This window comes from Sphaerodactylus townsendi, linkage group LG02 (assembly GCF_021028975.2).
Source record: "Sphaerodactylus townsendi isolate TG3544 linkage group LG02, MPM_Stown_v2.3, whole genome shotgun sequence".
NCBI classification, from domain to species: domain Eukaryota; kingdom Metazoa; phylum Chordata; class Lepidosauria; order Squamata; family Sphaerodactylidae; genus Sphaerodactylus; species Sphaerodactylus townsendi.
Window position 1 is genome coordinate 124,161,048 of NC_059426.1, and position 23,431 is coordinate 124,184,478.

The 23,431-nt window shown below is 44.0% G+C and overlaps 1 protein-coding gene across 1 annotated transcript in view; it reads left to right on the forward strand.

Annotated features, from left to right (window-relative positions):
- The window catches only part of SPTBN5 (spectrin beta, non-erythrocytic 5), a 150,223-nt gene that overhangs the window by 42,403 nt on the left and 84,389 nt on the right, over positions 1-23,431 (forward strand). Inside the window, exons 21-28 of the mRNA XM_048484608.1 lie at positions 1,292-1,455; positions 3,151-3,283; positions 6,634-6,779; positions 7,944-8,058; positions 8,157-8,267; positions 11,477-11,656; positions 16,106-16,309; positions 17,179-17,328. Of these exons, the coding sequence (XP_048340565.1) occupies positions 1,292-1,455; positions 3,151-3,283; positions 6,634-6,779; positions 7,944-8,058; positions 8,157-8,267; positions 11,477-11,656; positions 16,106-16,309; positions 17,179-17,328 (1,203 nt within the window). The remainder of the gene's footprint in view (positions 1-1,291; positions 1,456-3,150; positions 3,284-6,633; positions 6,780-7,943; positions 8,059-8,156; positions 8,268-11,476; positions 11,657-16,105; positions 16,310-17,178; positions 17,329-23,431) is intronic.

The following is a 23,431-nucleotide window of genomic DNA, read 5'->3' on the forward strand; positions in this document are numbered from 1 at the left end:
GATCCAGGGAGCACCTCTTCAGAAGGAAGTGAACCACCGCCTCCTTGAGGGCCTGTGGCACCAACCCCTTCCCCAAAAAGAAATTAACAACACCCTGTATCCACTCAGCCAGCCCCCCTCAACTTAATTTAATCAGTCAAGATGGGCAAAAATCCAGGAGCCAGGTCGCATATCTGCAAGCAACCTGTTAAGACCTCAGACCACAAGAACTGAACCTGATCTATTTCAACCTGACCAGACAGTTCTCTGAATGCCTCCTCAGAAAATTGCTCAACAGTGGCATCCAATCCTGTGCTGATCTGGACAACTTTATCCTGAATGTGCCTAGAGAAATTGTTGTAGCAGATCTCTGAGGGTGTTCCAGCTCCAGCTCCAGCCCCCTGATTGGAGAATAGCAAGCCATTCACCACCCAGAACAATTCTGTTAGATGGGCAGTAGGAGAAGCTTTTTTCACTACCCTCACCCGCACTTGATAGGCCGAAGCATGGGCTCTAACCAGCATCCAGTCAGATCCACAATGTGATTTCAACCACCCCCTGTCCCTACTCATCTCAACCTACTCTGTTTCACAGGGTTATTGTGAAGATAAAATGGAAGAAGGATGTTGTAAGGTGCCCCAGGTCCCCATTAGAGGATGATGTCTGGGAGGGTTTTGTGTGTGGAGGGGAGGCAGCTCAGCAAGGATGTGATGCCATAGAGTCCACCCTTGGGAGCTGAACTGTGAAGTCTGGAGATCAGTTGTGATTCTGTAGGAACTGCAGGCCCCACTTCAGTTATCACTGAAGAGAAAAGTGGATAATAAATAAATAAATATTGCCAAGGTATTGGCTTTAGGGTTATTTTTGACAACAGAAACTAAAAAATCATTCTCATGAGAATACAGTCTTGATTCTATCATTTCAGGGCTGTTAAGCAAGAGTAGGAAGTTGTTAGCTTGGTGTTTTTACTCTAAACTGAAGAGGATGTACAATTGCCAACCACTTTCCTAACTGCTGAGCAGGTGTTCTCATAACCTTTGGTCAGATTTCATCACAAAGGGCGAAAGTCATGATTTACCTCTGAAGAAATAATTCCCTTTCCAGCAGTGAAAGTAGCCATGTGTTTGGCTCATTAATTGGGTTTTGTGTTTTGATTGATGGTGGTGAATATTTTAAAAACTGTTTGTTCTGCCAAGAATAACTCCTATTAAAGTTTTAAGTTGTCTGGCCTCCCCTGTTTGCACCTCTGCAACTGGTCTGTTGCTTGTCTTTTGCTTCTCCCAAGTTCACCTGGTGCTTTGTTTTCTGTCAGGCACTTGAGCATGAGATTGACATTTACCAGAGTTTAGCAATGGAACTGCAGGAAAGGGCCAAACCACTGCCTCTCCCAGGTTCCATTCACTTTGATGAAGTTGATATACCCCAGGAGCAAGTTCAGTCACAGCTTTGGGAACTGCGAGAACTGGCCTCCTCAAGGTATAAAAAGCAAAAGCCAATGTTTTCTGCTGTTTTATTCTGTCTTTTTAATAAATAAAAAATTGTTCCTTTCACCCAGTTTTGGAACATACTAACGTATGCATAGAGAGAGATTGGTTTGATTGGGGCGTATGCTGCCATATCTAATAGTTAGTGGTAGAGTAATGATAATCTAATTAATTTAAGGTGTCAAATGTCTTGGTAAGGGATAATAACTAAAATGTCAGCTGTGTTGTATACAGTGTTGTATACTGTGTTGTATTCAGCAGGTTCACACCAATTCGGCAGAACCAGTTGTTAAAATGGTACTTGTAAACAACCAGTTGTTAAATTAGTTGAATTCCACCATCTGAACTGGTTGTTAAATTATTTGAATCCCACCACTGGTTGTATGGCATAATTATTTACATTGGCAAGAGTAACGGAGAAGGGAAATTGTTGCATGCATCAGGTTCCAAAATTATGGAGACATATGTCAGATTTCACACATGACAGGGTACACATTTTTTCCTACATGGTAAAAAACAGGCATATTTCTAGCACTGAAAGTCTTAGCAAAGAGAGAGGTTTCACACTAGGGACAAAGTCTATACATATTAATGCTCTACAACTTCAACCTAACCACTAAATATAACAACCAGTTCTCCTTGTCTGAGTATTACCATATATATTCGAGTATACGCCGACCCAAATATAAGGCGAGGCACCTAATTTTACCACAAAAAAGTGGGAAACTTATTGACTCAAGTATAAGCCTTTGAACTTGACTCAGTAGCAGCTAAAAACAGAAGATTTGGGAGCAAGATGAGATAGAGTTGCTTAACAGAGTTTGCATTAGGGATGAGCAGCTTTCCAGCACTCTAAGAACACAAATGAACCACTGTTTTCCTCCAAATGTAGAATAATTCTGGGATTCATAGCCATAGCAGCCTAAGCTTTGCTCCAAAGAAAGTCTTTGTCATCAGCAACATCAGTATTTGGCAGTAAACTACTGTATGAAGTATTGTATTCATCTAGAATGCAATGCATCAATAACCCTTAGGAGAGAAATGCCTCAGTTTCTTTTAACGCACACACACACAACCTAGTTGTAATGCTTTGCAGGCTGTCCTTACAGCTTGTTTTTATGGGTCTCTGGTGAGTTAGAAAAAAAGCAGCAACATGCTTGCAGCATCCCCACAGCAGCCCCAAAAGCTCCGAGCCCGCCATCTTTGATTATCATTATATACTCAAGTATAAGCTGAGGGGGGCTTTTTCAGCATTAAAAATATGCTGAAAACAGTCATCTTATACTCGAGTATATATGGTATTTGCATCCTTGGCTTATGCTGACACTCCTTATTACCAGAGAGATCTACACCCTGACAGAAACATACCCTCAGAGCAGAAACTCTCAGTTAAGGCAGTAGACGTTCACTCACACAACTTGTTTTTTTTTAATTCTTTCACATCATCTGTTTTTGAACCTGAGAACCCTTTCTTGTCACCTCTGACAACAGCTCTGGGATCCAATGATGGTAGCCTGTTAACATCGTTGATTCTGTTGTTTCTGATGTTCTTGATCTAGCAGATTGGTGAATCATTGTCTCCAGGACCCATACCTACCTTTGATTTCTTCTATATATTATTTACAGTCATAGTGATATTGTAATCCTTAACATTGTAATCTACTTGCCTGTTTATCTCTCCCCAAAGACGGAAAAGGCTGGAGGAAACTCTCACACTGCATTATTTCCTAAGGGAATGTGAAGATCTGGAGGAACTGATCCATCAGCAAACACAGGTTGCCAGCTCTGGTGACTATGGTTTGGATTATGAACATGTCTTGGTAAGCTGAAGGAAAGATGCAAGCTGGGAATATCGAAATCCATATAATGATGATGCAAAAGAAAAAGAATGCAACTTTTTCAAAAAATTACATCTTATTAACAAAACCCTGCGGGCAGGTTTTACAGTACCCAGTTCTTGAGAGAGAAGCATCTTCCAAGGTGTTGGAAAGTGCCTTTATAAGGGGTGAAATAGGAGGAAAGGCAACACGGTGTAACCTGTTCTTGCCAGAACTCAGAAGCAAAGCAGGATCAGTACTTGGAAGGGAGACCTCCAAGGAAGACTCTGCAAAGAAAGGCAATGGCAAACCACCTCTACTTCTCACTTGCCTTGAAAGCACATTACTGGGGTTGCTGTAAGTCAGCTGTGACTTGATCACATTTTACACACACAAGGAGTGAGAAAACAGGGGCGGAGCGAGGGGGAACATTGCCCGGGGCATGTGCGTGCCCTGCACCCCTGCCATGCCCACACCCACGCTTCGCCCCGGAACGCCTCTGGCCACACACTGACCCCTGCACCGGCACACACCCGGGGCATTATCCCCACCCCCTGCTGGCGCTATGCCACTGGGAGAAGGTAATATTTTTCAGAAGTAAAATAGATATATTGACTTATACATTGCAGACTTATGATGCATTGCATGAATGGTAAAATTATTGTAGTTAGCTCATAACTTCTAATTGTCTCACATCCTTTATGAGTTGTCAGTGGAGCAGTTGATTGGGAGGTTTCAAGCATGCCTAAAGGCCAAATTGCACATTATACTGGATATCCATGATCAGATTTCCTGAGGTATGTTTGTCAGTAAAAAAAATAGAAGCAGTGAAAGATTTGGAATGGGTCCATGATGCTAGGGAAGGAGGAGAGTTAATTCTGACTCCATCCCATGTGTCACTTTGCTGATCAAAACCACCCCATTCCTGGGGTTCAGGTAGATCTGCTCTTCTATGCAGATATGTTGTATTGTTTCTCTACCAGACTCAACTCTAAACCTAGGAAAAGGGCGGTTTCATTAGGAAAAGCAACATAGAAGGCAAAAAGTTAATAACCTTTGTAAAGTCTCATGACAGGAATTTTCATCTTCCCTCATGACTGCTTTTAAGGATCCAGAAATATGTTGGGAGATCAGATGTGTGATTTTACTATTAGGGGTGCCTCCATACAAACCTTTGAATAATGAATTCTAATCCTACCTGAGCAGTTTTAGGTTGGAGATTAAATTTTTATTTTATTTCTTTTTGTCATCAAGTCACAGCTGATCTATCTGTCTGTCTGTCTGTCTGTCTGTCTATTTATTTATTTATTTATTTATTTATTTATTTATTTATTTATTACCATATTTATATACTGCCCCATCCCCTGAGGGCTCTGGGCGATGAACAACAAAATAATATTACATAAACAGTCGTAGCAATAAATAATTAATATAAATATGTAGCATCATTAAAACATAAAATTACAGCATTCCACTTGGCGTCCAGTATTAAAACTATAAATAAAACCCCTCCCAGAGAGGGGACGGTAGATCTAGGTGTCACAGCTCCCAAGATGTTAAAAGGGAGAAACAAAGAGGACGCTCACCCTCAACAGCTGGCCTCCCCAAAAGCCCGGTGGAACAACTCGGTCTTACAGGCCCTGCGGAACTCTCCAAGATCCCGCAGGGCCCGAACAGTTGGAGGAAGAGTGTTCCACCAGGCAGGGGCCAGGGCCGTAAAAGCCCTGGCCCAGGTGGAGGCCAGCCGTGTCATTGAGAATAGGAACCACCATGATAAATTGGCCTCTACCCGACTTTTTCATGCAGGGGCCGGGTAAGGATATATAAGGGCAAGGCGGTCCCGGAGGTCTGAAGAGGCCCCAGGCGGCGCAAGAGCCTTAAAGGTTAACACTACCCATACCTTGGCGGATGATTCGAAAATTCCACTGGGAGCCGGAATTAAAGCTGGCGTGGTACAGGCTGAATATGGTCGCGGTACATTGAGCACCTCCTGTAAAGTAAGCTGCTGCATGTTTGGAGATGGCAGCTTTAACTTCCCGAATCAGGTGCAAGGGCAAGGCCAGCGTGGTCTGAAATTAGGCCCTGGCCAATAGTCTGAGCCTTCAGGAGGTGACCATTGCGTGGATCCACGGTGGCGGAGAATCGGCTTGGGAGAGGAAGGGGGCCAGCCGTCGAGACCTGGCGGAGTGGAAAAAGCGCAACCAGAGGTTGCCTATGGGCGCACCTGGGTGCTCCATTGAAAGAGACGAATCCAGGTGGACCCCGAACTTACCTCTGCCGAACAGAGGGGGCCGATTGCCGTAGAGGCCCCCTCTCACACCTAATGGCTGAAAATCCCCAACCTCCCTGGCGCCCTAGCCAGAAGGGATCTCCCGTCTTCGATGGGTTTTAGTTTTAACCTGCTCTATCCGCATAACCAACCAGCAACCGCCTCCAAGCAATGCTGCAGAGCTGCAGGGACGACGGCCGCTCCCCCCTCCATCAACAGAATGAGCTGAGTGTCATCAGCATACTGGTGACAGATCAGACCAAAGCTCCGTACCAACTGAGCAAGGGGTCGCATATAGATATTAAATAACAGCGGGGATAAGAGCGCACCCTGGGGCACACCGCAATGAAACGGGCACCTTCGGGAGGCCTGATCTCCGCACCACACTTCCTGACTCTGGTCCCGGAGAAACGAGACAATCCACTGAAGGACTATGCCCCGCACTCCATGGTGACCATGGAGAGTTTTCAAGGCAAGAGAAATCCAGAGATAATGGCTACCTGTGGTATTCCAAATACTGACTACAGCTGTCCCTGCTTAGCTTCCAAGATCTGGCAAGATCATACTAGCCTGGACTATCCAGATCAGGGCAAATTTTAATTAGTCTCTGCAAAAGCTAATGTTCAGTGCAACCCTATTAGGAGATATTCCACTTTAAGCATATTGATGTCAGTGGGAAACTTAGCTTGCACAAATGGCTTTATCTCCCTAAGGGCTTACACTATTTGTTTAACGTGCACTAAAAATTTGGCGATTGGATTGATTTTGCTCGAATAATGTCCAAGAAAGTTACTACTTATGTCTCTATACAGAATTGTAAGGAGGTATATCTCTCAAAGTCCCAGTATAAAATACTGTGTACTGCCATTGTCCAGCAAAGTATCGCTGGAGCAGAAATGAGTTATTTCAAATCCCTAGATATTTAAAATCCATCAGCATATTTGGGAAGATTTCAAACTTTTCAAAGATTTCAAAATCCAGATCCAAACTTCATATTCTGAAGACTATCTTGTAAGACAATTATTTAGCTGTATCTGCAACTGAATTGGATTTATGCTTCTTGCCTGCTTCTTTTCCTTAAAAGCTTCTTTGGGTCAGATATGAAACATTCCAGAACCAGATTGAAGCTGCTGCCAAGAGAGTTGCCATGTGCCATCAGCAAGCAGAACAAATGGTGGACCATAGCCATTTTGCATCCAGGGACATTTTGAAGAAACAGAAACACTTGCGGTAAGATGGCTGAAGACAGACTGGCATTCGTTCATTTCCTCCTCACTTTCCCAGTGAAAAAAACAAGAAAATTTGCAGTCAGGTCACTGTCAGTCAAATAAGTTATAAAAGAGATGTACTTCAAATTCCAAGTAGTGGAGTGGAGAAAGATGCCAACAATCAACAATTTGAAAATAGTAATCCAGATGTTCCATAAGGATCCAAATTTGATTCAGCAGCAAATACTAGGAATACTATAATGTTTTGGGTGCTGTGTGGTTTCCGGGCTGTATGGCCGTGTTCTAGCAGCATTCTCTCCTGATGTTTTGCCTGCATCTGTGGCTGGCATCTACAGAGGATCTTCAGAGATCCTCTGAAGATGCCAGCCACAGATGCAGGCGAAACGTCAGGAGAGAATGCTGCTAGAACACGGCCATACAGCCCGGAAACCACACAGCACCCAAGTGATTCCGGCCGTGAAAGCCTTCGACAATACTATAATGGTTATAAAAGGGCATAGGCAGCATAAGCAGTGGTGGCAAACCTTTGGCACTCCAGATGTTATGGACTACAATTCCCATGCTGGCAGGGGCTGATGGAAATTGTAGTCCATAACACCTGGAGTGCCAAAGGTTCGCCACCACAGGCACAGAGGAATGGGTGAATGGAGTGCCCAATTTACTGCAGTGCTAAGACATTAAAGAGAGAACCTAAAATCCACATCAACACACACACAGAGTTTCGGTTGGATGCAGAATCTTTTGTTCTTACTGTCCTTCTGCTGTTTTTCAGTTCAGCAGTTAACATGCTCCTCACAAAGTTAGGCAGTCCTCTGCCATCTGGAACACCAGATCAGTGGAAGGATGGAGGCCAAGACAATATGAAAGAGCAGCAGCTACTGCCACCCACCCTCCTTTGTTCTGTTGCCACCCCCTGTTGCCTATCCAGCTATGATTTTGACAGCCACTTACTCCAGCTGCTGTTCCTTTGCCTTGTCCCTTCTTACTGGGTAGTAAAGACAATGAAGAACCGCAGCTACTGGTACTGCGAGCTGGAAATCAGGCTTTATGGTGCCTCTTCTTATAACACTTATAATAGGACATACTGGGAATATCTTTCCTGAGGACCTCCTCCCACCCAGCATTGTTTCAGTTATATACTTTTTCACTCTATTTTCCTCATCAGAAAGTTGTGGGAGGAGATGCTGCAGGTGACCAAGCTTCGAGGAGAAAAACTACAAGATGCTGAGGCTGTACACAAGTGTTTGCAAGAACTGACAGAAGCCCTCGCCCACATTGAAGTTAAAATCTGTTTCATTGAGGTTTTTTAAATACTTTTCATCAAAACAGAATCAGGTCAGATCCATTAACAGTGGGATCCTCTACATTCTTTCTTTAGGAGAAATCCAAGACCATTCTGAATGATGTTGCAAGAGATCTAAGTGGTATACAGTCCCAGCTTCACAGACATTCAACCCTTGAGCATGAACTGTATGGGAATGAGCAACAGGTGAGATCCATTGCTTAATTCTGTTTCCAACTTAAAGAAGATTGTTTGTTCATAAGCGCATCCAGCATGAATCATAGTCTCCTTTCTTTGATGTGTCCTTTTCCGTCTGTGCATCAGAAATCTTCCACTTCCTTTGTGTATATTCCTTTCAAATTAATAGGGATAGAGTTATCTCTGTAGGAGTGTAAAAGCAGTACTGGCTGCAGTTTGTTTGTTTGTTTTTAGGGTTTTGGACAAGGACGTAGGTAAGGGGGGGTTCTCGGGTTCAAAAAAACCCATTCATGTCTGAAGCTCCGCCCACCCGTTTGTGGATTTTAAAAACATTTTTAGTGTTTTTCAGTTTTTGGCCTGCAGGGGGCGCATTGTTTAGGCTAGCAGCATCAAACTATCAGGGATTGTTTGGGGAAATCTCCTGATGTTATTACCCAGGATTGGTGAGGTTTGAGTCAAGGGGTCCAAAGTTATGGACACCCAAAGGGGGTGACCCCATCCTCCATTGTTTCCAATGGGAGCTAATAGAACAGTGATGGTGAACCTTTTTGAGACTGAGTGCCCAAATTGCAACCCAAAACCCACTTATTTATCGCAAAGTGCCAACACGGCAATTTAACCTGAATACTGAGGTTTTAGTTTAGAAAAAACAGCTGGCTCGGAGGCACACGTTACTCGGGACTAAGCTTGGTGAAGCAACCATGCAGCACTTAGAACGGGTCGTGCCCAGTGGCCCAGGCCAGCCTATATGTGTGTGTGTGTGTGTGTGTAGGAGGGTGATTTTACGCCAGGCTGACCAGACATCCCGCTTTTGGCGGGACAGTCTCGCCTTCAAACAATTTTGTCCCGCGTCCCGCGGGTTACTGAAATTGTCCCGATTTTTGGGAGGCTGCAGCACGGCCTTCTGGGGTGCAAGGCAGTGCGGCAGCCTCCCACGTGCGCAGCCGCAGGAGCACGGCCTTCTGGGGTGGGAAACGGCAGTGCCCCAGAAGGCAGTGCGCTCCTGCGGCGGCGCATGCGCTGCCACCTACCCCCGTCCCGGTTCAGAAAGGTGACCATCTGGTCACCTTATTTTATGCCCCCCCCCACATGACAAACCCTGTGTGCGCGTGCCCGCAGAGAAGGCTCTGAGTTCGCCACCACCATAATAGAAGATGGGGGCTACATCTTTGGGGGTCCATAACTTTGGACACCCTGAACTAAATTTCACCAAACCTGGGAGGTATCATCAGGAGAGTCTCTTACTGATACCACCCAGGTTTTGTGAAGTTTGGTCCAGGGGCCCCAAAGCTATGGACTCCCAAAGGGGGGTGCCCCCATCCCCCATTGTTTCCAATGGGAGCTAATAGGAAAATGGGGCTACACCTTTGAGGGTCCATAACTTTGGGCCCCCTGAACCAAACTTCACAAAACCTGGGTGGTATCATTAGGAGAGCCTCATAAAGATACCCTAAAAGTTTGGTGCTGCTAGCTTAACAATGGCACCCCTGACAGCAGGCACCCCGAAATTTCCCCAGATTCTCCTTTTAAATCCACCCCCTTGGATTTAAAGGGAGAATCTGAGGGTCCCAGTTTAGAAGAAGAAGAAGAGTTGGGATTTATATCCTCCTTTTTCTCTCTTGTAGGAGACTCAAAGGAGCTTACAATCTCCTTGACCTTCCCCCCTCACAACAAACACCCTGTGAGGTGGGTGGGGCTGAGAGAGCTCCGAAAAGCTGTGACTAGCTCAAAATCACCCAGCTGGCGTGTGTGGGAGTGCACAGGCTAATCTGAGTTCCCCAGATAAGCCTCCACAGCTCAAGTGGCAGAGCAGAGAATCAAACCCAGTTCCTCCAGATTAGAATGCACCTGATGTTAACCACTACGCCACATTGAAAGTGATGCTGTTTCACGGTGGGGGGATAATCCACCCCAAAACAATGTTGTTTAACTGGGGACCCCAGATTCTCCCTTTAAAGTGGATTTAAAAGGAGAATTTGGACTCTCTAGTTTAAACACCATTAAAAGTAATGTTGTTTGTGGGTGGATTCCAGCACCACAGCGGCTGCCCGGGGTTGGGTGGGAGGCAAAACTCAGTTTTTGCACCGGGCTCCATTTTCCCTCTATGCCTCTGCCCAGAGGGGAGGGCAGAGGGAACTGCCAGCTGCCGGCTGGGAGCCCAGCTGGTGGGGGGCAGGGGGAGACAGGGCGGGGCGGGGGAGTCTGTCGTCCCCGGCCTTGGAGAGCTGCTTTTATAAGTGCTAGGCTGGGGGCAGGGTTTGGGGAGGCATGGCCATGCCCTAGGGGTGGGTGAGGGTGTGGTCCCACCCCTGAACCCCCCCATAAAAAATCTATACCTACGTCCCTGGTTTTGGATAAGATATTTTCAATGGACTTCTTAAATGTGATGAAGAGGGGAGGTGTCACCAATGCAATAATAGGGGCTTTACCAAGAGCAACTTCTGACCTTTTATGAACGAATACAATATGTTTATGAATGTATTAAAAAACTACTTCAGCATGATCTTACAATAGCTACTTTGGTTCTTCCTCCCCAAAACCACAAGGAGGCAGATGGCCTCTCCTCTGGATGACTAACTCTTTATTAGCTATAGAATCCATCTGGATACCCTTTACTACAGACACCACCAGTGTGGTAGATGCTGCAAGGCTGCTCCATCCTCTTGTCATCTAGAAGAAAATAAAGGGTTATTGTGCAGAAGTAGCAGCCACTGCTAACTACTAACTCCCCCCTTTCATCACCCTGTTTGTTGCTTGTCCAGCAGTGATTTTAGCCAGCCTTGCTGTTGTTTCTCTTCCTCCTCATCACCCAGAATAACACAGGTGTAAAAGAGAGAAGCTGGTGAGGACCTTTGCCTATGGTGTACTGTCTGTGTTTTGACATTCTGCCTGTCTGATGGTGACAAACCTATTGTCACTATATGAGTTTGAGGGCTTCAGCTAAGGGTGCAGGAGTCTCAGCCAAATGTCTAATAATGCTGACCTGAAACATCATGAACAAAATTCATCATCCAGGATAACACAGACTGAGGATGAGTGCATATCTGGAAATTCTGATAAGTATGCCTGTTGTTAAGTTTGGAAGACACAAGATGTCACTGCTGCCCTGTTTAGTTGAACTTGCCTGATTGTTGTGTGTGTTTTGACATTTATGGTGTTAAGTCATTTTTTAAAAGATTATCTTACATCCTGTATGGCACTGTGCTTACTTTTTGCAGCTGCAGGAACTAATCGATGCTGCTGATGGGGTGCTCAGCCGCTGCTCTGAAAGGCAAGCTGACGAGATACAAGCAAAGCAGCAGGAAGTCGTGGCAAATTGGGAGTCCTTGAGATGTAAAGTGGAGCAGCGCAGGGACAAGTTGGAACAAACCTACAAACTTTTCCACTTTCTAACAGAAGTGAGCAGATGTGTTCCTATTTTAATAATTAAAGTAATACTTTAGAAATCTATTACACATTTTTCAAATAGCCACATGGGGGCACAGTAAGAAAGATATAAGTGGCATTAATGTTTTCTCAGTATGATTTCTTAAGAGCAACTCATTAATTGCGCTGGTAGAGGACTTGCGTGGTCATCTTTCTGATGCCATCAACAAGATAGCTTCCTAATTTCCTCTGCCTGCTCTTTGCCCCTTGGTATACCTTAGAACTAAGGAGGAAGAAACAGGAACTTAGACGACTAGAGTGAGTTTGGTGGAAAGCTTGTGAAGAAGTGGCAAGAACATCTTACAGGAGGCTTATGAAATCCTATGAGATAGTCGTGAAGACCTCAGAGAAGAAATACTTCATGACTTCTATCACATCCACTGGCTCCCACCTGACACAATTGTTTAGGATAATGTGGTCACTGACAGTCCTCATAGAGGGCTCTTCAGTTATCAGGAACAGGTCAATTAGGTCAATTATTAATCTGTCCCTAGATTCAGGGATCTTTCCAGCAGGACTGAAAGAGGCAGTGATGAGGCCGTTATTTGAAAAAGCCATCACTGGATCCACTGGATCTGTCCAGCTACAGTCTAGTGTCAAATCATCTATTCCTGGGTAAGGAATAGCTTCGGAGTTTCCTGGAGGACACATTCACTCTGGATCCATTTCAATCTGTCTTCTCATCTGGTCTTTAGATGGAGATGGCTCTAGTTACCCTCATGGACAATCTCCGGATGTAGCTGGACTGAGGCAGATCAGTGCTCCTGTTATTTCTTGATCTGACAGCAGCATCTGACACAGTTGATCATGATCTTGTGACTCACTGCCTTGCTAATTTTGGAATTCTTGGGACAGCCTCACAGTGGCTGCTCTAATTTCTCCAAGGTTAGGGACAGGGGGTAGCACATTGCATTACCTCTTGGTGTGTGGAGTCCTACAGGGAGTGATTCCCCGATGTTGTTTAATATCTACATGTGCCCTTTTGCCCAGCTGATTCAGAGTTTTGGGCTGGGTCATAACCAGTATTCTGATGACACCCAGCTATATCTGTTGATGGGCAGCCAGCTGGATGCTGCCCCAGATATGTTGTTTGGAAGCTGTGTTGAAATGACTGAAACAGAGTCAGATGAAATTAAATCCATTGAAGGCAGAGGTCCTTTGGCTGGGCTGGGGAGACCTGGGGATGGGTTGCCAGCTCCTGACTCTGGACAGTGTGCAATTAACACCTATTCAACTTTTAAAAGTCTGAGTATGATACTAGATGCCTCACTTTCCATGGAGGCATTGGTCACAAATGTACCCCAGCTGTGACCCTTTCATTTATACCAAGCCAGATTCCTGGCAGTCTCTCAAATTAAACTTAGACCTGTGGGATCTGCTTCAATTCTGCAGGTCCTGTAAGATGGCACTTTTTTTGCCAGGTCTGTGGTTGGGGACCATAACAGGTTTCCAACTTGACTGGCCTTCCTTTCTACCTGCCCCTTCCTTTTTTCCCCTTTCCTTGGTACTGATTACATTTTTCATTTTTTGCGTATTCCTTCCCAACTCATTCCCACCTATTAGTTATGACACTGAAATATGATGATGTAATATACTGGGATGGTGGTTAATTTTATTGTTATATGCTACAATTGTTGTAAACCGCCCTGTGCCTGTTGATGGGGAAAGGCAGCCTATGAATCAAATAGTCTAGTAAGAAAAAGAAAAGTGTTATGTATAAGAAGTCAAAAATAATAACAAGAAGTCAAAATACAATTTGCAACTCAAAGCAATTCACTGAGTTATCTATAATATCTAATAATAAATTTGCAACTAGTCCACAATGTGCAGGATTTTCGTTATTTAAAAGGAAAAGTATCTTATGGAAGTTCGACAGGCCCGAGCACTTAGCAAATAAAGAGTTTTTATATTTCATCCTTATCTGAGTATGTTTCTGGCAGTGAAAAAGAGTGTGTTCCAGGGTTTCCACATAACCACAAGTACGAAATCCCTTTACCGTCTGATCATACCAGCTATACAGGAGAGCAGAAAGGGTTACATTAAATCTAGCCAAAGTACTCTTCTAAATCTAGGGTTCTATACGGTGGAAAGGTAATTGGCTACACAGCCACGTATGGCCAGAATATATGAATCAAATAAGTAAATGAATGAAATATAGGAATCCCATTTTAAAAAAATCTATACACCATCATTTTAAAATGTTTGCTACATCTATTGACCTTGTAAAGAAGCCAAGGACTTCAATTTGCAGGACCTGAGCAAGGTTGTTAACAATAGGACATTTTGAGGTCATTAATTCATAGGGTCGCCATGTGTTAACAACACTTCCCTACTCCCCCCCACCCCCCGCATACACGCACAGAGCATACCTTTCTCATTCTGCTTCTCCTTTGTATCTCTTTCTCACACACATGCTTCCTCCATAGGGACACTTCTGAAATTCTCATCCTTGGAATTTCTTCCCAGATTCAGGAGTTCTGAATTATCTGCTGTCGTTTCTGAAGTGAAATCAATGCACTCCAGCATTGTTTCATTTGTTATTTCTGAGTTTTGTACAGAATGCTGAGTATGCTTGGTTTGCTACAGCTTTCATTTCCCTACAGTCCCTTCCCATGTTTCCCCTTCCCATGATAAAACTGCAAAAAAGAAAAAAAATCTGGGTATATAGGCATTATTTGGGAGCGTGGCTTTTAGCAATGTACAGAAGTTCATGTTCACATTGGGCCACTACCCACTTACCTCACCAAACTGCAACGCCGCTGCGACCCCGCATTGAAAAGCCTCCGTGGCGTCTGACCACGGAGACATTTGTTCCCCACACATTTGCCATTCAGAAAATAACGCGGGCAGCAAAGAGCGGGAGTTCCGTGGCAATGTGGGGAATAGAGCGCTCTGATTGGCGGTCAAACGTGTGCGTCATGAGTTACGTGAAAGTGGCGGCCAGCCGAGGGCGGGTCTCCATTGTGATTGGCTGGGACGAGGTTGTTTTTGATAGGTTCGCACATGCGTACGTGCGAACGTCATCAAAGAGGCGCTGGACGCCTTCTCTTAAGACGTCGGCACATGCTGACGTCAGCAGTAAATCGCTGGCTGCGCTTTCTGTGGTCGAGACACGTCATCAGCAGTCGCCAGGCAAAAACGAAAGCCACCACTACTTTTCTATTTCTTCATTTGCTCGTTTGCTCGGTTCGCTCTGCTGCGCCGAATCGTTTGGCCTTTTTCCCCATAATTAAGACGTCTCCCCGTCTTGTTGTGCACACGTCTCAATTTCCGCGAAAGTGCAATGAAAAAAGGGTGTCGACACGTGTCTACGTCATCACTACGCGCACTTTCAGACGGGGACACCCCCACTTAACAAGATGGCGCTTCCTGTTTCCTGATTGGCCGTGAGCTGCGCGTCACAGCGAATCAGCCGCGCGCAAACAGCCGAGGTTCCCCACAACCCCGCGGCACCCGCGGGGTTTTTTAAAATGTTGCTCTTTGTGGAGGAGCTAATTTGCCGCGCGGCCAGGAGGTGGGAGAGCGGCAAATTCCGGGCAGCTGCGCAGTGAGCGCCGGTGATGTGGGGAGCATCCTGGACCCCCGTGGCTTTCAAAGAGGTGACCCCGCGGCTTATGGTGAGTGGATAGTGACCCATTGTGATTCAGTCATCAAGATACTACTGTGTTCAGAGTATGCTGGAACACAGAGACAACCTTGATTTACAGGCAGTGGACTTTGCGTAACAAGTATGAAAACTGTCTCATTTCTCATGGTGTTTGTGTGTTAAAGTACCCTTTGGCTTCATTCATATGTCAGGTTGCAATTTGCCTCAGTGGGCCAGGATGTGGCTTCTTGTTGTTGTTGTACCCATGAGTTCCCCAACTCTCTCCTTGTGCAGAGCATGACTAAGGGTTGCTCATCTGAAACAATCTCCAGTTGCCTTTGACATAATAATGCAGTTGCCAAGCTTTGTCAGTTTGTTCACTGCCCATAAACCAGCACACCTAACCCCACATTTAGAAACCTGGATTCTGGGGAGTAAGCAAACACTGATCAGGCTGAGCACCAGAGTTTTGTTTCCAGTGGGGTGTCCTAACTTGCATTCTGCCTAAAGGGAAAAAGGAGCACAAAGGCACATGCTGCATTTGTTTTTATGACAGCACATTAGCATGATATCTGATTGTAGCCTTACAGCCCAGTGAAGGTTATCCTGTTGCATGGTTAATAAGACATTAATCCACATTGTTATTTGCAAAATGATTTTAATTGTTAATTTTTTCCTGTGCTCTCCTGTTATGAATCATAAGTACTCTACATTCCATACAGACTGCTGCCTTTTACTGTTGCTTTGTTTCCAACTCAAGAAGCATGACTGTGCCTTAATTTAGCAAACCAAGCCATAGACCTGACCCTGCACCTTGTACTGATTTCATATCAAGGTACGGTCTTTTTGCTCCTGGACATCTGAGATCATGAGAGAAATGATGATTACAGAGACTGCTCAAGACGCATCCACAAGTGGGTTGAAGCTGAATCAGCATCAGCAGCTGTTGGCAGAAATTGAGGCCCGTGATGAGGTTTATACTCAGGTGCTGCAGCTGGGCCAAGAGCTCTTCCTGGAACTGAAAACTGCAACAAAAGATGTATGTAATACCAATCATGTAATAACAGGAGAGCAATCGTATAATAACAAGATTTACCAGTATTTGCATAATCCACATTCCTATCAGATTAGCTGATGTGTGTGTGCGCGCCACAATTAGAGAGCAGCATAGACTAATGCTTAATGGGACAGTCCTTTCATGAGGGGAAAAATGAGTTACCAACAGTGTAGTCATATGTAGAATTACTTGAGTAACTCCTATGAAACCAGTGGACTCAGACAGGAATAACTGCATAGGATTGCACTGGGGAAAAAATACACTGATTGTGTTCCCTCATAAAGTAATAGGAAAAGTTTCCCCTTCAGTCATGTCCGACCCTGGGGTACCACTGAGAGAAGTGATTTCATAGGCAAGCCATCTTTGTGGGGTAGTTTGCCATTGCTTTCCTCGGCTATTCTTTATCCTCTAGCTATGAACTAGGTACTCATTTACCAACCAAGGAATGGATGAATGGCTGAGTTGACCATGAGCCAGATGCCAAGATATCTGACCCACAGGGAGCTCAAACTCCTGACCGTGTGAGTGGCAGTGCAAGCACTTAACCACTACGCCACGAGCTACTTAATACGCCACGTGGTTCCCTCATAGCTTAAGTCAAAATGGAATTTAAGAGATCCATTAGTAGCCAGGTCCATTAGTAGCCATATCCATTAGTAGATCCATTAGTAGCCATATCAACCATTCCCTTGGATTATTAGTTCTTAATTGATTGTCACTTTTCTAGCCCGTTAGTTAGTTTGTTTACATGTTTGGTTCTATAAATTACTTCTTTAATACTTAAAAATGTTTAAAGCACTGCTCATCCTCCACCATTATTATTGACATTTATTCAGGTTTTTCTTTGCCAGATCCAGGACGCTTTGCAGGCCCTGTCAGAAGAAAAGGAAAAAGTATATTGCAAGTGGGCCCAGAAGAAGGAGTGGCTGGAGAAAATCCACCTTCAGCAAATGTTTTACAGGGATTGTGAACACTTAGAAAACATACTGAATTCTCAAGAGGTAAGAAAACTGTTGGGAGTATGTCTGGAAGGAGAAGGACCTGAAAGGAGCAGCCTCTCTCTCTCTCTCTCTCTCTCTCTCTCTCTGTCTCTCTCTCTGTCTCTCTCTCTCACACACACACACACACACACACACACACACACACACACACACACACACACACACACACACCAGCAATGCTGGAGTTCGTCAGATGTTTGTCTGACCAGTTCTGAAGCTTCAGCTTCATAGCATCATGCACATGAGGTGTGTTCAGTTGTGGGGAGCAGGAGCCACTCAGAGGATTAAGCAACAGCTGAGGCCATGCTTCACTTAGTATGTAATAGAAGTAGTCTTCACTTCCCCTTTACTTTGAATATAATGAACATAACCTAGCAGTGCTGCTAGAGCTCAGCTGAGCTCCTGGAGAAGGCAAGAGGGAGGCCATCCCAGAGTAATGTTGCAAAGGGTGTCTTCTTCCCTCTTGCTTATTTCTAAGAGCCACAATCCAGCTGTGCCCCAATACTAACCTGCCCTGTACTGCAGACCAAGGCAAAGGTGACAGAAGGGGTGATTTGCATTCCAGTTTCCCCTAGTGTTACCAACTCCTGGTAGAGAAATACCTGGAGATTTTGGGGTAGATGCTGGGGGGACTTGGATTTGGGGAGGGAAGGAACCTCTGTTTGGTATTATTCCACAGATTCCACCCTCCCTAGTGACCATTTTCTCCAGGTAAACAAATCTCCAAATTATCTGGGGAAGAGTTGTAATTCTCTCCAGCCTCTTTTGCCCTGAGATGCTAAAATACACACTCACCTACTGTGGCTTGCTTTGCATTGATCATTCAAGTATGGATATCCGTGTGCAGATATATTTCAGTAGGTCCACATCTATGTCATCATCACCAGTTGGTTCTACACAGCATTTGAACACGAGTAGATGGACTTTAAGCTCTGTTTTTTGTTCTCATTGCTGTTTCATTATTAAAACAATAACCAGACCAGTTGCTTCCTAAGAGATTGTCTACCCAGTACCAGGCCACACTCAGTCCAAATCCTGTCTTCAATTGAACATTTGGACTCTAAGCCAGAGTAAATCACTCAGCATTTGCTAATGAAGAACCTAAAAGGAGTGAGGTTTATTGTTTCACACATGAGGTTTAAAGCAGCTTGTGCTTTGGTTGGCTTGTAATGACACTATTGGGAAAGTATATTAGACAGAATGCTTATTCATAATTCCAAAAGCCGCAGCAACAATTAGATTCAAATGTATAAATAGTACAGTTTAAGCCATGAAAATGCTCAGAATTTATAATGTTATGTTGAATACAAGTAATATAAAGGCCTGCCTGCACCTTCACCTCATGCTTTGGCCCACTTTCTCAGGTTTTAACCAGATCTCCCACACATTTTAATCAATTGTCATATAAAATGCCCCCCCCCCATATTCTTAGGATACTGATCATTGTGCCTCGCTTCTCGTCCCCCCACCCCCAATTGTCATACACAATGTAAGTGCAAAATCATGAGAGACCTGCAGCCCTGCTAATGATTTGGATTTTTCTTGCAAATTCATGCAAACTCTCACAAAAGCTTAAGCTGGGTTCTACAGGTTACTTTCAGCAGGAAGGCTGGTAATTTTGGGTGGCTCAATGTGGACAGAAAGTGGGGTCTTTCTTTGAAAAAAAATCAGATTGGAGTCATTGGACCTTGTGTCATCAATCTGTTCTTAGTGTGATTTGTTAGTGGTATTACACCTCTGTCAACTTAGACAGACATGTGTGAATCGTTTTCTTTTTTACAGTGAGTCCAACCGTAGCCCAGCTGTTAATTGATTTGCATATAAGCCATGCAGTATATACCTCTATGCTACATCTGCTCCATCCGTGGTGAACAGGGAAAGGCATCCAGCAGTATTCTGAACTAGAACTCTTTCCCATTCGTTCCTGGTGCCAGTGTGACGGGGTTGACTTTGTGCCAACAGCTTAGGTTACATCCAAGTTATTTAAGCCTTTGAAGGATTTCAGTAAGGTTTAGTCTAGGATTGCTGTGTTCTAAAGTAAATAAGAGCACATATGGAGGAAATTAAGCAAACATCTATCTTTTTTATTGCTGAGTTGTGGTGTGCCATTTCTTGGAACAGTTGTAGGAAATTCTTCTAAGACCTGTTAAACAGAGATCCTGCTATTCTGAGTGTGGCTAGTCAGTGACTGTGAGAGGGAGAGGAGACCGCAAGTAGAGCTATTTTGCTTTTCAAAACAGCAAAACGTGTTATGATCTGTTGCTTTCAGGGCAATAGGCGCGCCATTGAGGTTAGAGGCTTAATCCTTTTAACTGAAGAAAATTGTAGTAAGGTCAGCATCATCCGTTTTTTCATAGCATCTGCGGCTTACGTCTGACTTCCATCTCATCATTTCTAGTGCATAGACTCTCGTTTGATCATTTTGCATTTTGCCTCCAGTATGCTCATCTCATTTTGCAAACAAGAGAAGTAGTGCTGATTGCACTGAAGGAATATTACTTCTTAATCAGATATGGATTTCAATTTTTTTAATTACTTTTCACTTTTCCTGCACCATAAAAGAGAGAATGGAAAGTTTCACTGCCAAGAGAAAAAAGATTAAAAGTTTCTTTTAAAAGTAAAGCCCTGGAGCTTCTACAACTTTGGTTTTTCAGGATTTAGGACTGCAGCTGCAGAATGTCATGCAAGGACCATCACGGCAACACTCCAGATATACCCATATACATTTCTACTGTGGAAGTTATGCTGTCTTCTAGTAGAGTCACCCCGACTCAAGCCTCCAAATCATCTGTCTGGTGCAGCAGTTTCCAGAAGATGCCACCAGCACAAATTCTGTCAGACTCAGCCTGGTATTTTCCAGCCCATTTATCATCTGCAGAGACCATGCCAAGAAGTGACATTTCATCGTCTGGCTGTAGATCTTCTGTGGTTTACAGTTCGAGGCTGGATATAGTCTTGGCACATACAAGTAAGGGAAAAGATTTTGGGAAAGACAACAGTTGTGTTAATCCATCTGGCATCCGTTCAGCATGCCCCATTCCTCCATACAACAGTTTCTGCAGCAGTGATGCTCCATCACCACTCACCTCTTGCAAGCCATGTTCAGGAAGTGCCTGGAGTGCTTGCCACACCTCTGGTGATTATGTGGATGCCAAGCAAGTTGCAGCCTCTTTTCCACCTACAACTGCTTCAAGAGCTCTACCATGCTGGACATCGCGCCTGGATGTTGCTCTGTGTGCCATTCCTCCTGTTTCGCGATCTCATAGCAAAAACCTGCACACAGCTCTGGGGCCTTGTAGAGCAGAGACAGCACAGCATGGCAACAGTCAGTGCAATGCTCAGCTTTCAAATCTCCATGCTTCAGTGAAGTTCTATATTTCAACTTGCAGTATAGCAATCAAGCCATTCAGAACTCATCCTCAAAGAAGCAGCCATGCTTACTCCAGCCTTGTATTACCTCAGTTTAAAAAGTTTTCATCTGCATCTAATGGTTTCCCAGTAGAATCCCAGATGGCCCACCATGCCATCCCCTCAACAGCCTCTGAAGATCTTCACATTACACAATTCCATGTCACCTCCACTTCCGGTTCCGGTCTTCCTCAGCAAACAGTCTCCAAAGAGATATGGATATCACCTACTTCAGTGTCTAAAAGAGATAATCCTGTTAGCCAAAGGCCAGCTGCACGTGGACATTTAGATCCAAATCTAGTTGTCTTTCAGAACAACTATTCATCTAACAAAAATTTTGAGAGGACTTCAAGCCCTGGGATAATTTCAACTCACCACAATGTTTCCAAAATAACCCTGATTCTTGCCACACCTTGGACTTCCTTTCCAATTCAAGTGATACGAGAATTCAGGAAAAATCCAGCACCTTCCATCCTTATCAGAACATCAGGAACAGATACAGTTGGCCAATCTTTCCACTGTGGTAGACTTGGCTCTGGCTTCTCTCTGTCCATAAACCCAGCTTGCTACCCTAAATTGCTGCCTTCGCAACAAAACAGGGCAAATTCGGAGTCAAAATCTTTTCAGGAACCAGGCACTATCTCAGGGAATGCAAATCAAGATACAGTGGTATCAACTGTGCAGGCTTGTGCTACAAATGCAGCATCAGACAGAGCTGATGAGAGTGCATGGTGTCCATCTATCTCTGTAAAAATTGCTTCCTTTGGAACTGGGAGGAAAGTGGTGAAGATTTTCATTCCATTTTAAAAACATAGGCAAAGAGAACTGTTATTCAAGACAGGTTAGTTTTAACGCTAGTATTCTGACTGGATTTTTTTGTAATTATTGAATTTTGCTTTATCAACTAGAACATCATATATAATGAAAATAACTAAATAACAATATTTTAATTACACCCTAACTTCTTTCCCTTTTCAAATATAACCACCCAATCTCCACCAAATATAAAATTCACTAATATGTCTGCGGTTTTTCTATGCTAATATGGCTAGTGTTGATTTTCTTTTCCTGATTGTGAAGACAAAGCTCCTTTGCTTTACTTTCCTGAGGTGGAGTTATATTCCTTTCTAGTAATTATGGGAGAGTGGAGGTAGGTGATCTTGTTTGTCTAGATGTATAATACTTGCTCCTGGCAATAGATACTAATTAATTAGTTTTCCTGAATATTATATTTTTTGCACCTTACAAGTTGAATTACTAAGGCTCCCAAGAATAAAAAGAGGGTGTTTTTGTTTGTTTGTTTGTAGAAATACTTTTTCAAACATTTAACTTGAAAAAAATGTTGCTGTAGAGCTCCTGTCTTTGGCAGGAGCCCTGCTGGAATAACAATGCAGCGTCATTTTGAGTGTGTAATGTATTTTTAAAATATTATCTCTTCAAAATAAGCTAATGTTTCAGAAGGAGGGGGAATTTTAAAGCTTCACACATCTTGTTATAACTTTTAAATTTATATGAGAAACACATTCACATACTTCTTGGGAAGGGAGTACTGAAAATTTTGATACATTTGTTGAAAATTTCAAAACTTTTTGGAAAAAAATGTGAATAGTTTAGTTTTCTCTTAGTACATGAGTCCATATTAGATCTCAAAATCCACCTTTTCTGTTGAAACCTTTGGCCCAATAAAGAAGAGGCAGGCCCAGATCATTTTGCTTGCAATACAGCCTGAGGGCTTAAGTTAAACCGACAAGACACTGGCTATGCCTCTGGGACCTGGCTTGTTCCCATTAAGTCTGGCTCAGTACATCCCTTGTCTCTCTCCCCTCCCCCTTTTTTTGCCATCTCACCAACCTCCTCACAGTGCACACTGTGTTTTTTGTGAGACTCAGGTCAAAAATATTGCATACCCCCGCTTTAGTCCTTTTCCTGCACTGAAACTAAGCCTGACCACATGTAACTGAAATGAATGCCTATTTTACCATTGTTTATTTGCCACCACCCTCCCTCCTCTCCCTCGGTTGTGTTTCTTGTATCAGATGTTAGATTGTAAGCTTCTCAGGCCTTGTTTTCTTGTACTTTGTAAACACCACGTAAATAGATAGATTTGCAAAGCAAATAAATAATAGTATTTTGTGCACTTGCTGGAGGAAAATTGCTTTTTTTGTGCGAGGGGAGGCAGTTGTGTATGCAGTTTTGTAATTATCTTTTGGGTCACTTCCCACTCCTATATACATAAAATTCAGTATGAAAGTTCTAGCGTTGCCACAAGGTTGTTCCTGCACATACACCACCATCCCCAATGAGGTGTGGAGAAGGGGAAGGGTTTCCCCATGGCTAGCAAGAAAACAGAGCCAACTGAGCTGATACTATATTCCTTATGCCAATGGTGGTGAACCTTTGGCACTCCAGATGTTATGGACTATAATTCCCATCAGCCCCTGCCAGCATGGCCAATTGACCATGCTGTCAGGGGCTGATGGGAATTGTAGTCCATAACATCTGGAGTGCCAAAGGTTCGCCACCACGGCCTTATGCGCAGAATCAAAGACCGTGGGGAAGAAGCTTCAGGAGCTAACCCCCCCCCCCCGGTTTTAAATGACAATGCATCAGAAATAAATATTTTGTTGATGTCAAACAGATCACTCAGTGACTTGGATTTGACCTGGACTTTTTGTGGACCTAAGGCTATGGTGTA